At 39.7% G+C, this 14444-nt stretch overlaps 1 protein-coding gene across 1 annotated transcript; it reads right to left on the reverse strand.

The window, feature by feature from the left end:
- Positions 1-1391: 1391 nt before the first annotated feature.
- On the reverse strand, positions 1392-12704 carry LOC125694662 (vitamin D 25-hydroxylase). Its single transcript, XM_048948213.1, has 5 exons — positions 12048-12704; positions 9472-9613; positions 7215-7847; positions 4582-4911; positions 1392-3935 (listed from the first exon to the last, which is right to left on the reverse strand). Exons 1-5 carry the CDS (start codon positions 12702-12704, stop codon positions 3760-3762), a joined length of 1938 nt encoding a protein of 645 aa, XP_048804170.1. The 3' UTR covers positions 1392-3759.
- Positions 12705-14444: the final 1740 nt, after the last annotated feature.

Genomic DNA, 14444 nt, shown 5'->3' on the forward strand with positions numbered 1-14444 from the left:
TCTTACTGTTGTTTTTCTGAACTTGTTACTTTTCCAAGTGGACGTGCTGTCTTAATAATCTCCCTCATCTACTCACTAGTATTTGTGCTAGTACAAACCTTTAGGCTAAAAATATGCACATGAATGGCATGCTTTCATTCTGCAGACAACCACAGATTGAATTGTATAGTACAATTGCACACCAAATCAAGACAAAGCTTACTTGCTATGTCAGCTCAAGCCACTTGAATTCTTAAATAGCTACCAGAGATTTGGAATTGAGAGAGAAAAGTACATATTTTAAAAGTGATGATTGAGATTGCTGTGGGGGAATACTGTGACCTTACGTCACAGTGCATGCTACATGCAATGCAAATTAGAAGCAGAGCATGGGAGAACCTATTAGCTGATGTTAAAATTCCTTAATGATCCTGGGTAACTAATCTCACTATCAGTTATATACCTGATTCCTCATCTACAGCAGTTTCAAGATACTCACGTGGTTCCTAGTTTAAAGAGATTTCACCTTGGCTGCTACTGTTCTTTTCTACTAACTGAAGAGACCAGCTTTTTGTTCTCTGTAGAGACAGCTGTAGATTGTAATCAAGCCATTTAAATTAAATTTTGTAAACAAAGTGAATGAATTGCCTTGGATGTGTGATTAGCCTGTATGTTCTTCAGTATATTTCTGTGATGTACATTCTGGACACAGGCTTGAGTCTCCAACTTAACAAAACTAACAGCGCCAGTGTACAACCAAGTCTGAAACAATAAATTATGTTGGCAGGAAAGCACATTAGCTTGAACATAGCTGTGCCCTGATATGATCATATAATACATGCTCAGTTCATAAATCAGTAGAAGTAGATTGCAGCAAGCCAGAATACATGGCATAAACATATTCTTAGTTACTCTTATAGCTCTATAGAAACACAACCAAATTTTAAATGCTCCCGTAGTTATAGACAACATATCAGGACACAGTATTCAAGGAATGCTTGTGCCAGCAACAAATACACATGTAGTTCCTGTATAATATTCAGAATATTAGAATATTCTGTATTCTGTATTCAGAATATTAGAATATTCAGTATTCTGTCACATAAGATCTTTTGGCTGCAGAGTTAAAGCTCGTGTTTAACAATTCACCATGAATCCCAACTACTTTTAAGAATTACAGCTTTTCAGAAAGGATTTCCTTCATCCTTTTCCTGTATTCTGTGTCACTAGCTCATAGAGATATGAATTTATACTTGGATACATCCAAAAAGTCCAGAGTCTGAAAGGGCAGACCTTCTACTGATATTGGATCTGACTAATAAAAACATACACCTGTAAGGTAGAGAGATTGTAAAATGTGCATATATGAAATGAATGTAAATCCATTGAATTTTTTTCATGATTACAGATTTAAAAAAAAAAATGTCAGCAGGAAATTCTAAACATAAATCCATTTACTAGTGTTCATGACAAATCAATCTTAATAAGATAGAGAAATACCAGATAACTGGAAAAAAAATGATTATGTCCATATTTCAAATGGTTAAATTGAATCTTTGGATTAAGTCAGATTTCTGAAGAAAAATAATGAAGAAGCTGGTAAGAAATGAAATATATATATATATAAGTGATCTAGGCATTCATTTATAGAAAAGGTAGTTTGTCAGAAGTATTTGGTTGTTCAAATGGGACTGTAAATTGGCAGATAGCAGTAAAAATTTGGACTGATATTTTAAGACTTTCTATGAGGTATTTTGATTTGGAAATCAGAATAACACATAATCAATACAGTTCCATTAAATGGAGTTATTTCTAAAAATAAGGGAATCACTGGCCAGTTGTTTTTTGAGAGTAATACCACGAGAACTAGTCCTTGATATTTTTAATCAATTAAGATTTATTTGAAACATGTTTTAACTAAATAATAGGGAATTCTTGTTACTCAGATGGCAAACCTGCATAATTAAAATCTGACGAAGAGTACAAGTGGGGATATGGGAAGACTTATCATTAGTCTAGAAATGTATCTGAAAACTCCTCTGTTCTGTTCCTTCATACTGAAAAGACCTAAATTTGGTAGATTTGACAGTTTTTGCACAAACATTTCACAAGCACCCAGCAGCTACTTATGCTGACAGAAAAAAGCCCCAGTCTGGACAGTGCTGAGAAGCTCAGCAGCTTTCTCTTCTGTACTCATTCTATATGCAAAAATCTTACGAACAGATTATTTGCAGCTTTCATGGTGTGACAAATACACAGGAATAAGGTTTATAACCATCCTTTCCTTTTGAAATCTCAAATCTCTACAGAAAGGTAGTTTAGCAAGAAGAGTTGCTACTTTTCCCTTTTCAGAGCACCAGGGACACACTTTTGAGATGTTCTCTGTTGGACACCTGGGTCTCATCCTTAGACATGGTAAGTAATTTAATTTGGATCTGCTGCATCTGAAGTCCATAGTAGTCTATGTAAGTGGACTAACACTAGCTGTATTTGACACTTTTCAGTTATTTCAAAAGAAGGGAAGTATTTCTGCTGAGTATGAACTGAAAACCTCAGGTGAGAAGAAAAATGTCACATTTCTGCCTTTGAACTTTCCTGCAGCTCCAGTCAAAGCAAAAGGCGTGGAAACAGCAAGACTCAATATTAAGCCTTGTTTGTAAATAGCTGTTCCCTCAGCACGTGTGTTTTTCTGAACCCTATTTTGAAGTCCCACTACTACCCACACAGAGTTGTGCACTCACTGTATTTGGAGCACTGGGTTCTCCTGTAGGCCTTGTGTGCATAATTCACATTCTGCCAATAACCATAATGCAGTAGCTGTCAAGCAGGATCAAAAATGGGGTTACCAGAAGTCAATTAGCTTTTATGCTTAAAATCCAGTTAAAAATTTGTTTCTCCCTGCCCTACTCTCTCCTTCCTTCCAACAAAGTCTCTTCTGCCACTCATGAGCAGACTCTTAGTGTAGCTGCACTTGACTTTTGTAACACAAACATTTTTTTTAGACTACTGAGGCAGAGCTTAATTGTTATGTAATGCTTTGTGTTGGGAGGAAATGGAGGATGTGTCTGGAAATGCAATTAACAAGCAAAGTGCATTTCTGTAATTGTCAGGAGCATGGGAATAATGGAACACGTTGCGTATGTTACTGAACAAAAAGCAAGCCATAAAATACATCAAAAATGAATCATACAGTTATCTGACTTACTAGAAAATGAAGACCATATAGGAATACTGGGAATGATGAAGGAAGGATTGAAATGCTTTAATTACAGACTTGTTTGTCGAGGTCACAAATTATGATTTCTCAGTTACAGAAATTTAAATATACCTTTAAAATCATTTTAGCTGTATGAATTTAATAGAGAATCATATATTCCAGTTTTGCTTGAATAAGGATATACAGAATTTCTAGAGATAAATCTGAGTATAAAAATTTAAGCCATATTCTTTATGTCATAAAAATACTCTCTCGAAGTAAAATAGCTTGCTAAGAAATTAAAAGCTGAATCAGATGTTAGATTCAAAACAAATTGATGGAGTGGAAATGTCACCCTTAAACACAGGATTTTTTTAAATATTTTTGGTAGAGAGTGGTTTTTTTTTGTCTGCTTTGTGAAAACTAAGTAAAAACAAACCATGAACTTGTGCATAAATAACCATAGTTTAAGTCATTAACATTTCTGTTCTTCCAATTTGAATACATTTAGAAATAAAATGCAAGTGACTCCTTGGCAGCAGCTTGGACCATTTTCCTCCACCTAACAGTCCAGACACCTCTCTTCATCGTCTTTCTGCACAAATGAGGTATGGCTGTGGTTGCAGTGTCATGCCTAATCTTGGTTTGAGATCTGGAATCGCACCATGAGGAAAACACAGGTGAAATCGTTGCAGTAACGAAGTGAAAAACAGAAACAGTTCCATTCGAGCCAGCTGTTCTCCAAGACAATGTCTTCTTCCTGGATTAGAAAAAAAAGTTTTTGAAAAGACTCGTACAATTATTTACATTACATTTTCACTTTTGTGAGCAAGAAATTGTGGTTTCATAGAACAGATGGATTACAAACTCTAGAAGTTTTAAAATCAAATGAGTACAGAGGAACAAAACAAGCAATAAAGATAGAATTCATCACATCTACCTTAGGCCATTTAGAAGTTGTGCATCTAGTCCAAGAAAACTGTCTTACGACTCTCTGAATATTTTCTTGGAACATAATGTAGTGCCATAAGCTGACCGCCTTGGGAAAAATACCTGCAATTTCTGGTGCTCAACAAAGTGCTGAAATTTGAAAACTAGCTCTGCATATCACCTGCTGCAACAAGTTTAGCAGCAAATGACTATGCACGTTAGTTCTGAAACAAATAGCACTTGGTTTGTATAATTTGTATAGTAGTTGTCGGTTTGTATAAGTTGTATAATAGTTTATTTTTATATAGCATTATCCTAAAATGCGCTATGCCCAGAAAAGAACATATCTTTAAAATAGCTGTTTCATCAGAACCATGGATTTAAATCATGCTGTTCATTTCTGATTTATTGTCATCACTTTTGTGTTGTATGTTCCTAGATTTATGCGAAGGAACAGCGGAAGGAATCGTTTTTACCTAATGAAAAAGGAATAAATGCATCTTTCTTGACAAACTGTCCACTGCTGTCCAAAAATCTCTCAGGAAAAAACACTTCTGGGTTGTTCCAGTATTTTTCATCAAAATGTACAGAGTAGAGGTTTGTAATAACTGTAGTGCCTTCAGGAATAGAGTAACCACGTACAACAGTATCTTTGGAGGTTGCGTGAAAAATACCTAGTGGAACTATGTTACAGAATCTTAGGACTTCGTGGAGAACAGCCTCAGTGTATGGCATTTTACATTTCTCTTCCCAAGCAGGCATTTTGTTTGGGCCGATGACTAAATCGATCTCTTTTTGAACATGTCCTGTTAGGAAAAGGAATAAGTGAAAAATCCTTTATATTTTATAGCTTGAAAATATACTTATAAAAGATATTGAAACATGACATGTCATACCAAAAATATAGTAGCTTATACGTTTTTAAGGTTAGACCTTCGTCTTCCTCTTGCTAGTAGGAATTCTTGTAAGCATATATAACAGTAATCTTTGTTTCAAGATTAACTATTAACAGTAAAATCATACTTTAATATATTCTTTTCTTCTCAAGTTTACAGAATCACAGAATCACAGAATCACCCGGGTTGGAAGGGACCCCAAGGATCATGTAGTTCCAACCCCCCTGCCTAGCAGGGCCACCAAACATACACATTCAGATCAGGTTGCCCAGGACCCCGTCCAACCTGGCCTTAAACACGTCCAAGGACGGGGCATCCACAACCTCCCTGGGCAGTTTACTTCTGTTTCATCAAAGTGAAGGGAACAAGCATGAGACTGCAAAGATAATGTACTTTAAATACCTGAGTGGACACAGGTAACACTGATATTATCTACTTACAATGGTGCTTGTCTAATTCTGCTGAGTCTTTGAAACTGACTCAGTGTCAAATCATTCACTCTTAAACTGAAAATAATTTTCACTGTAATGTATCAGATAAAAAGAACTGCAGTAGCAAGATGCTGAATGTAACTGAAAAGAAAAAAATTCAATCCTCATTTTTTTAGCTATTTTTAAAATTAGGTTCATAGGAATAAGATCACTCTAAAAAAATCTCAAAGGCATTTGGACCTCCTCTTTTTTTTTTTTCCTCATAAGCTTTCTTTGTTGAAACACAACCCCCTAATTAATTAAAACGAATCTGCATTTTTACATTTCATGTACAAATAATGAAAATCTGAATAGCAACAGGAAAATTCTACCAAGAATCACCAGGTTCTTCAATCTGATGTGACAGTATTTCGTATCAATATAAAGAGATGGGAAACAGCTTAGTGAAAGCACATTCTGTAATGTAGTGATTTATTGGCATGTACTGTCAAAAAAAAAAAAAAAAGTAACATCAATTTTTATTTTTATCTAGATGAACTGATATTGAATTCTGATTCAGGAATGTATTGTACTGTACGGTATCTAAGATCAGAAGATTATTTTAGGTGAGTGGATTTCTACAAAACTGGCCAGTGTACAGGAGAAGAGAGAATGTTTTTCTTGATCTCTATTGAATAACAAGATCTTGGTCAGAGCTCAGGGAGTTAGGATGTTTTTAGTCTTTTTGACTACTTGTGGCACTTAAAATACCTCTTTTCAACACAAATACGTATCCTAAAACTTAAGTACCTATAATCATATTCTATCATTTTTAAATTTTTTTTGTAGACTTTCTAATTGCACTACTATCAAGCATGGTGACAAATTACCAGAACACAGAAACATAAAAGCAGTATATAATTATTTTAGAACTGTCTGTTTTAAGTCATCTGAAATATGCTGACTGCTTAAAAATAACAACTCACTTTTATGCTTCCACAAAAGAAGTATTCATTTTGTACTCAGTGAAGCCTACGTATTTCTCCTTAGTTAAACATCCATTACCACAAAAATAAAACATAGCTTTTCATATATAAAGATATCTGATTTCTAGATAGAACTGGAGAGCCTTACAGACATGTGTAGTATTGTTATCCCTAATCTGAAAGAATGTTCCAATTGATGTTAGAGCAGTATTATTTGGTCAAAGTATCTGTACAAATTTGAGTCATCCACACTGCTTTTTCTCCAAACCATTAAAGTTTCTATTTAAAGTACGTGCTGCTACTTTTAATGGGAGAAATAAATCAGTAGGCAATGAAACAAGATGACTAGTTACCTCTGAAATCCAAATTTCTGCCCAGTGTCTGGGCTGATATTCAAACATCTAGTGCTGCCTTACTTCCCGATAGCTGTAACCTTATCTTCTTGTTTTTAAATGTTTTTTTCTTTCTTCCAGAAATATAAATAACTATAATCTATTTTGAATTGAGGTCCTTAAGGAAAATCGAAATTGCAAGTAAGATACCCAAAATATTTTTGCTGATGTTTTTACATTTTGTTATCATTTCTTCCTTAATTGCATGTATTTATTTTAACATATAGATTTAGTGCATCTACCAACCAATACTAAGCAATGCAATGCAGAATGTAAATACATTAGAAATATTTTATGAAAAAAACCAAATCTCCATAATAAGTTGTAAAACAATTTAATAACATGCTAGAATGTTATTATCGTACCTCATTTTATAATTTGCAATGGGAAGGTGTATCAGTTCCTCAAAATGACAAAGTTCTTACCTTGAATGTTTGGATAAAGAGCCATAAATAACACCGCCCATCTCAAAACATTTGTTGTGGTTTCCGTCCCAGCTATGAAGAGTTCTCCAACAGAGAAAATTAAGTTTTCTCTTGAATATGTAGATTCTGGATCACTTTTGTTGCAATCCATCTCATCTAAATATGCATCTATAAAATGCCGAGGTGACTGAGGTTTCCTATTTTCAGAGACTCGTTCTATAAGCTTATGAAGAAAGTCATAGACTTCTGCTGCATTTTTAAACAGCTGCTGGTGTTTCCCAAATGGCAAGATACCGATCCAAGGAAAAGCATTATACAAAAATACAGAGGCACTAGCAGCTAATTCAACATTTTCACTGAAAATCTCAATCATGTGCTGAAATTCAGTATCTTCATACGTAAAACGTTCCCCAAAAATAATCAAATTAGTAATGTTTGAAACGGCATTTGTTATCAAGTGCTTCAGATCAAACGGTCTGCCTTTGTAGGTATCAATGGCATCAAGGAAATACACAGATTCTTCTGAAATTTTGTGTTCAAAGGACCTTTGACCGTATCCAAAAGTTCGAAAGGTATTTACAGCTAGTTTGCGATGTTCTGTCCATCCTCTGCCGTATTTACTGTTCAGTAAGCCTGAAAAAAATGTTTTGACACAGCATTTTATGCAATGCTTTTTTTTTTCCTCAACAAGGCAATAAAATTATTTAACCATTCAGTCCACTCTAAAAGTATATTACTGCCAGTAGAATAAGCAATTAGAAGATTGCCTAAACAACCCCTCTGCCTCGAAGCTGAATTAGATATACCTGTGCTACTACAGGCAAGCAGACTTCATACCCTTATGTAAAAGCATGTCAGATCTATCTGGAAACATTTTGCATTTATGGAAAACTGGGACTAAGAGCAATTGCTATGAGTTATTTCCACTATAACGTCAGCAGGTACACCAAGAGTATTTCGCTATCAAAAAGCAAGCCTCCTGAGTCATAAGACATAAACTAACATGTATTAATGCCCACGTTTTCCTTTTTCACTGAAGTTTTAACATAGCTTTTACTAAAAGTAATATATCCTATAAACAAAAGTTGAGGTGAAGTCTGTCTATAACTAATTTTAAAAAAAGATCTTTTAAGATTAGATTCAAAGAATTCAAATACTAAGTAATCTCTCAGTATTTGTCTCCATCAGATTTATAAAGGTCATACTACTTCTTAGCATCTATGGGAGATAAAGTGCCATTAGGATCTGGGGCTGCCAGTCTAGGTTAAAAATAGTTATGTTAATAAGCACTCTAAAAGAAAACCCTGAGTATAGGAAAGAACAAGGTGCAATTTTTAATGATGTGGCTGAAATCTGTATAACACAAGGTAAAAGAGCTGGTGCAAAACAGACGTTACAAAGCCAGGCATAAAAGGCAGAAAACAAAGAAATAGAATGGAAACACCAGAAGAAATACTGACATTTAACCTCAGAAATTAAATTTGAGGTGCAGCTCTTAAAGTCATCAAAATTTCTGAAGTTCCTCATACACCTGTATCTGAATGTTCAAGGCCAATTTAATACAGATCTTCTCACTAACAAGGCCACGGAAATTATATTTGCCAACTCAAACAGACTAAATCTGCAAGGAAGGCAAAATGAGTTGCAAGAAAATAGAATCACAGAATGGCTTGGGTTGAAAAGGACCACAATGCTCATCCAGTTCCAACCCCCTGCTATGTGCAGGTCGCCAACCAGCAGACCAGGCTGCCCAGAGCCTCATCCAGCCTGGCCTTGAATGCCTGCAGGGATGGGGCATCCACAGCCTCCTTGGGCAACCTGTTCCAGTGCATCACCACCCTCTGAGTGAAAAATATGTTTCTCAGAGTTCATGCTAAACAACTGGAAGAGTTATAATAATAGATAAGTATAGCTATTTCAGAAGACTCTTGCACTGCTCATAGCTAAAAGCTAAGAGATGCTTCAAAGCTAATTTGATTCCCAGAAACAAAGAAAATAGCTTTCCAACTGACATTAATTGACTGAGGAGGGGAGAGCATAGAGATAAAAAAAGAAATAAATAAATTACATGTATCTTGCTGTGGAATTTAGCTCAGGAATGACAGTCTTTTCTAGATATCTTTAAAGAAGCATCGAGTATTTCATGATAAGAGATAAGGTAGAGAAATCAACTAGAGCAAATGTTGCATGCAATCATACAGCCTAGTAAAATCTCATGGACAAAAATGCATTTCTGTTTGAAGACACTAGCACTTACCTCCCATGTTTGTCAGCTTCTTAAACAAAGGAAGAGATGGCCTGTCTGCAAAAATTTCGCTTTGGTGGACAAGGCATTCTTTCACTGCATCATAGCCATTCAGCACAATAGCAGATATCCCTCCCAAATCAAGACTGAAAATCTTGAGGGGAAAAAAAAGAGATTGTAAAATGCTGTTACAACCAAATCTCACAAAGAAATAATGAAAACAAGCAAATATAGCTAATGAAAAAGTGACGCAACACTAAACTTCAATGCAAAGTATGGATTTCATAAATACATCAATAAACTTCAATGGGCGTACAAGAAACAGGAATGTTTTCAAGTACTGACACAATTGTGGCACCATAGAGTTTGTTGTGAGCTAAATTAATCTCTGTCTAATGGTACAGTAAGTTAGCCTGTGCTACATTCTGCTTTGCAGTGCACCCAGTGGGACCAAACCACCGAAGTAAGGATTGGGAACACTTTCATATAGTCATTAAAAAAAAAAGAGAGAGAACCTGTGCATATTTCAGAAGAAAAAAAAACGTTTTTTTCTCCAAATGCAAGTGGATGAAAGGTACATTATTTATAGAAGAACTAAAGTCCTTGTATTATATACTTTCATACTGAAACAAGGAAAGGGGGAAGTTTCGCTGCTATCTGTCGCTCCTTTCTTCCGTAGTATAAAAGAATCCAGTAGTTGAATCTTGTTAAGGGCACTGTGATTGAAGCTACGAGTTCTTCTGACCAAATCTTCCATCACTTAGTGATGGCAGACATAGAAGTGGTGTCAGTGCTGGAAGACAGCCAAGCTCCACCTAGTCCTTCCTCTCTCTGAAGCCAGGCACCAGCTTACTTTGCACAGACTCCCAAAGACCCATCAGATGACAGATATGATGGGCAACAAATGATAGCATAGCCCAACTAGTCCCATCTCCTGTTTCCAGAAGTGCTCAGCATCCAGAAGTGCATCTTTGGAGAAAGATGCAATACACCCTGCAGAAGGCACATACAGGATAAACACAATGAAAATCTTCTCCTAAGCTTAATAAAATAACATAAAAATGAGGCTAAATTCTCAAGACTGAAATTCTATATTCCTTTTCACACTTTTGTTAGCGTATTAAATCTGGTATTTTTCACCTACACAAATCTTTATTTTTTCTTCATTGCAGCATTGCTGACCATCGCTGTATGAAGAAGTAATGGGCAGTAGTTTAGTTACTCATTCTATGAAATCTTTTTCCTTTTAGCAAGAGTAAATTTTTCACTGTTGCAATTGCTCTTTTTCACACGATGAGAAGAAAGTGCCGCTGTACTTCTTGGAAGCATTTGTTTTTGTATACTTCAATTATAGCCTATTTATCATTCTTTGTATGTTGTGAAACACTTTTTAAAAGACCATTTCCTTGATCTCCTCTAGAGCTCCCAATATCCTGGTCTGCCTCCTGATCTACCCCAAATTCTGCAGAATCTTTGATGACAGCAGGTGAAGAGAACTGCAGTCAGCATTCAGGCAAGTATAAAGCTTAATTTTTGGATGATACATTTGCCTTCCTATTTCCATTCAGTTCATCCCAGTATTTTCCTTGAAACACCTTTACTGCCAAAATAACAGGAAAGAGATGAAGAGATAACCCTACCCTTTCTGCCACTGAGCATGCTTTTCATTCACACACTTTGCTTCTCGTTCGTAAGACTATGACTGTTAAGTTTCTTCTGTAGCTTTCATAATGAAAAGCTTTACAAAAGCTTTTGAAAGACTTATGCGCCATCACCAGTATTCTTTCACTGCCTTGTTCTTTTAAACCACTCTTAACAGTTTGAGGAAGTTAGTTTTCTAGGCAAGCCAGTGTTTGTTGGACTCAAAGCTCTCTCTTTCCATCGCTTGAGAATCCCTCTAAGGAGAAGCCCGCAGGCGTTCCGGGATGGGGGGGGGGGGGGGGGCGACGGGACGGGACGGGACGGGACGGGACGGGACGGGACGGGACGGGACGGGACGGGACGGGAAGAGGCGCACGGCTACACGTGCTGCATCTGCTCTGCCTGCCTTTCCGAGCCAGCACTGATAACTTGGGCTTCGCTTTTTTGAAGCGTGTAAGAATAGACTGCTTCCATGAAACGGGGTAATGAAAAGGAACAGCTGAGAAACAAGAAAACATGAAAAGGGGAAAAAAAAAACAAAAAAAAACAACCAAAAAACATCTCAACATTCCTATATATGTATAAATGGACTGCCAGTAAGTACACTCCAATATCACTCTGAAGGCACTTTAATGCACAGTTCTTCCCGCGACAGTGCCGCACTATGCCCGTGCCTGCCCTTTGCTTTCCTTTTAGCGAAGCCCCGCGAATGCAGGGCAGCCGGATGCTCGGCCACACCGCTGTCCCGAAGCGGAACCCCGGCACGCACGGGAGCCGCTCTGTGCCCGGGGCCGGGCCGCTCGCAGCACGCGTCTCACCCGACGCTCAGCGCCAGAGCTGCGGGGCCCCCGGCGCCGTCCCGCCCGATAGCGGCCAGGCCGTTCCGCCGCTCCGCCCGCCGCCTGCCCCCGGCTCGGCGTCTATGCCGGCTCCCGCCCGGTACCTGCCCGTGGATCTGACTCTGGCGCCGCATGTAGACGTGCGGCTGCTCCGCGCCCAGGGAGTGGATGTTGCCGATGAGGGGCAGCCCTGCGGGGCCGGGAGGGAAGCCGGGCGGCCGTCGCTGCTTCAACAGCTGCCGAACCACCAGCGCGAACAGCAGCAGCAGCGGCGGTAGCGCCAGCAGCAGCCAAGGCCCGCCCCCTGCTGCCGCTGCCGCTGCCGCCGCCTCCGTGTCCCCCGCCGCCGGCCCCATCGCGCCGCTTCCTCCCGGCCCCGGCTCGCCGCCCCGCGTTGGGCGCTGGCAGAGCCGCCCCGCGTAGACCGGCCCCCGGGAGCGCCGCCCCTCGCGTCAGCGGGCCGGGCCGGCTGCGGGGCGGAACGGGGCTACGCTGGTGAAGCGCTGAGAAGCTTTTGGCGCCCGAATAAAAATAGCTTCGTACGTAGACCTGGAAAAACAGGAAAAGCAGAAATACGCGCTTTGGGGGTGTCTTTCCCGGAGCCTCCTCGGGTCTGGAACAACTGCAGACGGACAGCCCCGTCGCGTTTCCTTCCCTTCTCGCCCTCCCTTTTAGCCACGATAAAGGGAATGTGCCCGTCCGACGGGGTTCCGCTGGTGGGAGGTGGGCACCGTCGGCAGAAGCCTGATGTCTGCTGGAGGACATCTCTGCGTAACTCATTATTGCCGCTGGGTGCGAGCAGGGTGGCACCTCGGCAAAGGGCTGCAGATACTGGATAAACACAGATTGCTTCCTGCCGAGCTAAGAATGCAATCCCACAATGAAGCATAACATCCTGTTGAAACGGTTCTTAAAAAACCTCACTCTGTTTCCGCTCATGTTGTTTTACTTTTCTATCACTGCTACCGTACAAGTAGATCTGTACCAGAAGTACCAGAAGTACTGATGCCCTGCTAAAATTACAGTGCTGTGTCCAATCAGTCTTTCTTTCTGCTGATTTTAGCTCAGTACCTCCAGTAGTTCTGTAAGAAGATTAAGATCTGCACTGATACAGAGTCTGTACTGATGAACTTCATAAATAACCTAACTGATCAAAGTGCATCGCATTCTCGGTCATCTAACTATTTAATGCTTAATCCCCAGTATGTTCCTGTATTGGGATGTTCCGCTTCTGATGTGGAGGTATTAACTTGAGAGCACATGGCCCAGAGGCTGAGGATGGCCCCTGATGCTGCTCAGAAGGCAGGTGAAGACAAAATCAAGCACAGCAAAGGCATCACTTTGAGAGCACAAAGAGGAGGTACTGTGACTGGGATGGAGGAAGGAAGGGGACTGGGAAATGATAAGGTGTGGCCTTTTGCCTGGCATTTTGGGTGCAAGTTATCTTACAGAACCATAGAATAACCCGAGTTGAAAGAGACCCATTAGACTAATCAACTCCAGCTCCTGGCTGTACACAGGACCACACAAAAATCAGACCCTATGTCTGCAAGTGCTGCCTTAACACTCCTTGAACTCCAGTAGATTGGTGTGATCACCGCTGCCCTGGGCAGCCTGTGCTATGTCCACTGGCCTCTGGTGCACAACCTGTCCCTCATTTCCAGCTGCCCCTCCCCTGGCACAGCCTCCCCTCAGCCCTGTCACACAGAGCAGAGCTCAGTGCTGCCCTTCCGCTCCCTGTGAGGAGCTGTAGCCACCATCAGGCCTCCCCTCAGCTCCTCAGCTCTGGGCTGAGCAAACCAAGGGACCCAGAAACTCCTCATACATCCTCCCCTGTAAATCCTTCACCATCTTTCTTGTCACCTTTCAACACTCTCTAGTAGTTTTATATCCTTTTTGTATTGTGGCACCCAAACCAGCACGTGGTACTCAAGGTGAGGTTGCACGAGCACCGTGTAAAGCAGTGCAATCCCTTCCCTCACACTTTGTTTCATTATGAAATTTCCTGTCATCTTGACTGAATTACTTTGGCCATGCCTGCAAAAACATCAACGTGTCAGTGCCCTAAGATTTCTCACCAGTGGGCAACAGATTCAGGACCCCAGTTTGGCTCCAACCAGAGGCAGAATGAGGGGAAGTGATTAAAAAAAAGGTCTGTAATTTGCTTGAGCAGCTGTGCTGAACCACACAAACTCAAACGGGTGGATTCAAACCTACTTAAGTAAGGAAGAAGGGGTTTACCATCAGCATATTTAGGTGAATGGAGGTACGCAGATGAGCTGATCAAAATATACCTGTCCCAGATCAGATGACACTTGAATAGTTCTCAGAGTGTCTGAGGAAACATAGCCTAGCTGCAATTGCTTTGATTTTCACTTTTAAGTGTGTAATACATCACATGCCCCCAGAGGATCATGATTTCCAGAGCATCTGTCTAAGAAAAGAGAGCAAAAGTGATTGACTTCTTGGCAGCAAGCTTCTGGGGAGGAGAAACAGAAAACAAAC

The sequence above is a fragment of the Lagopus muta genome, chromosome 6 (genome assembly GCF_023343835.1).
Source record: "Lagopus muta isolate bLagMut1 chromosome 6, bLagMut1 primary, whole genome shotgun sequence".
Lineage (NCBI taxonomy): Eukaryota > Metazoa > Chordata > Aves > Galliformes > Phasianidae > Lagopus > Lagopus muta.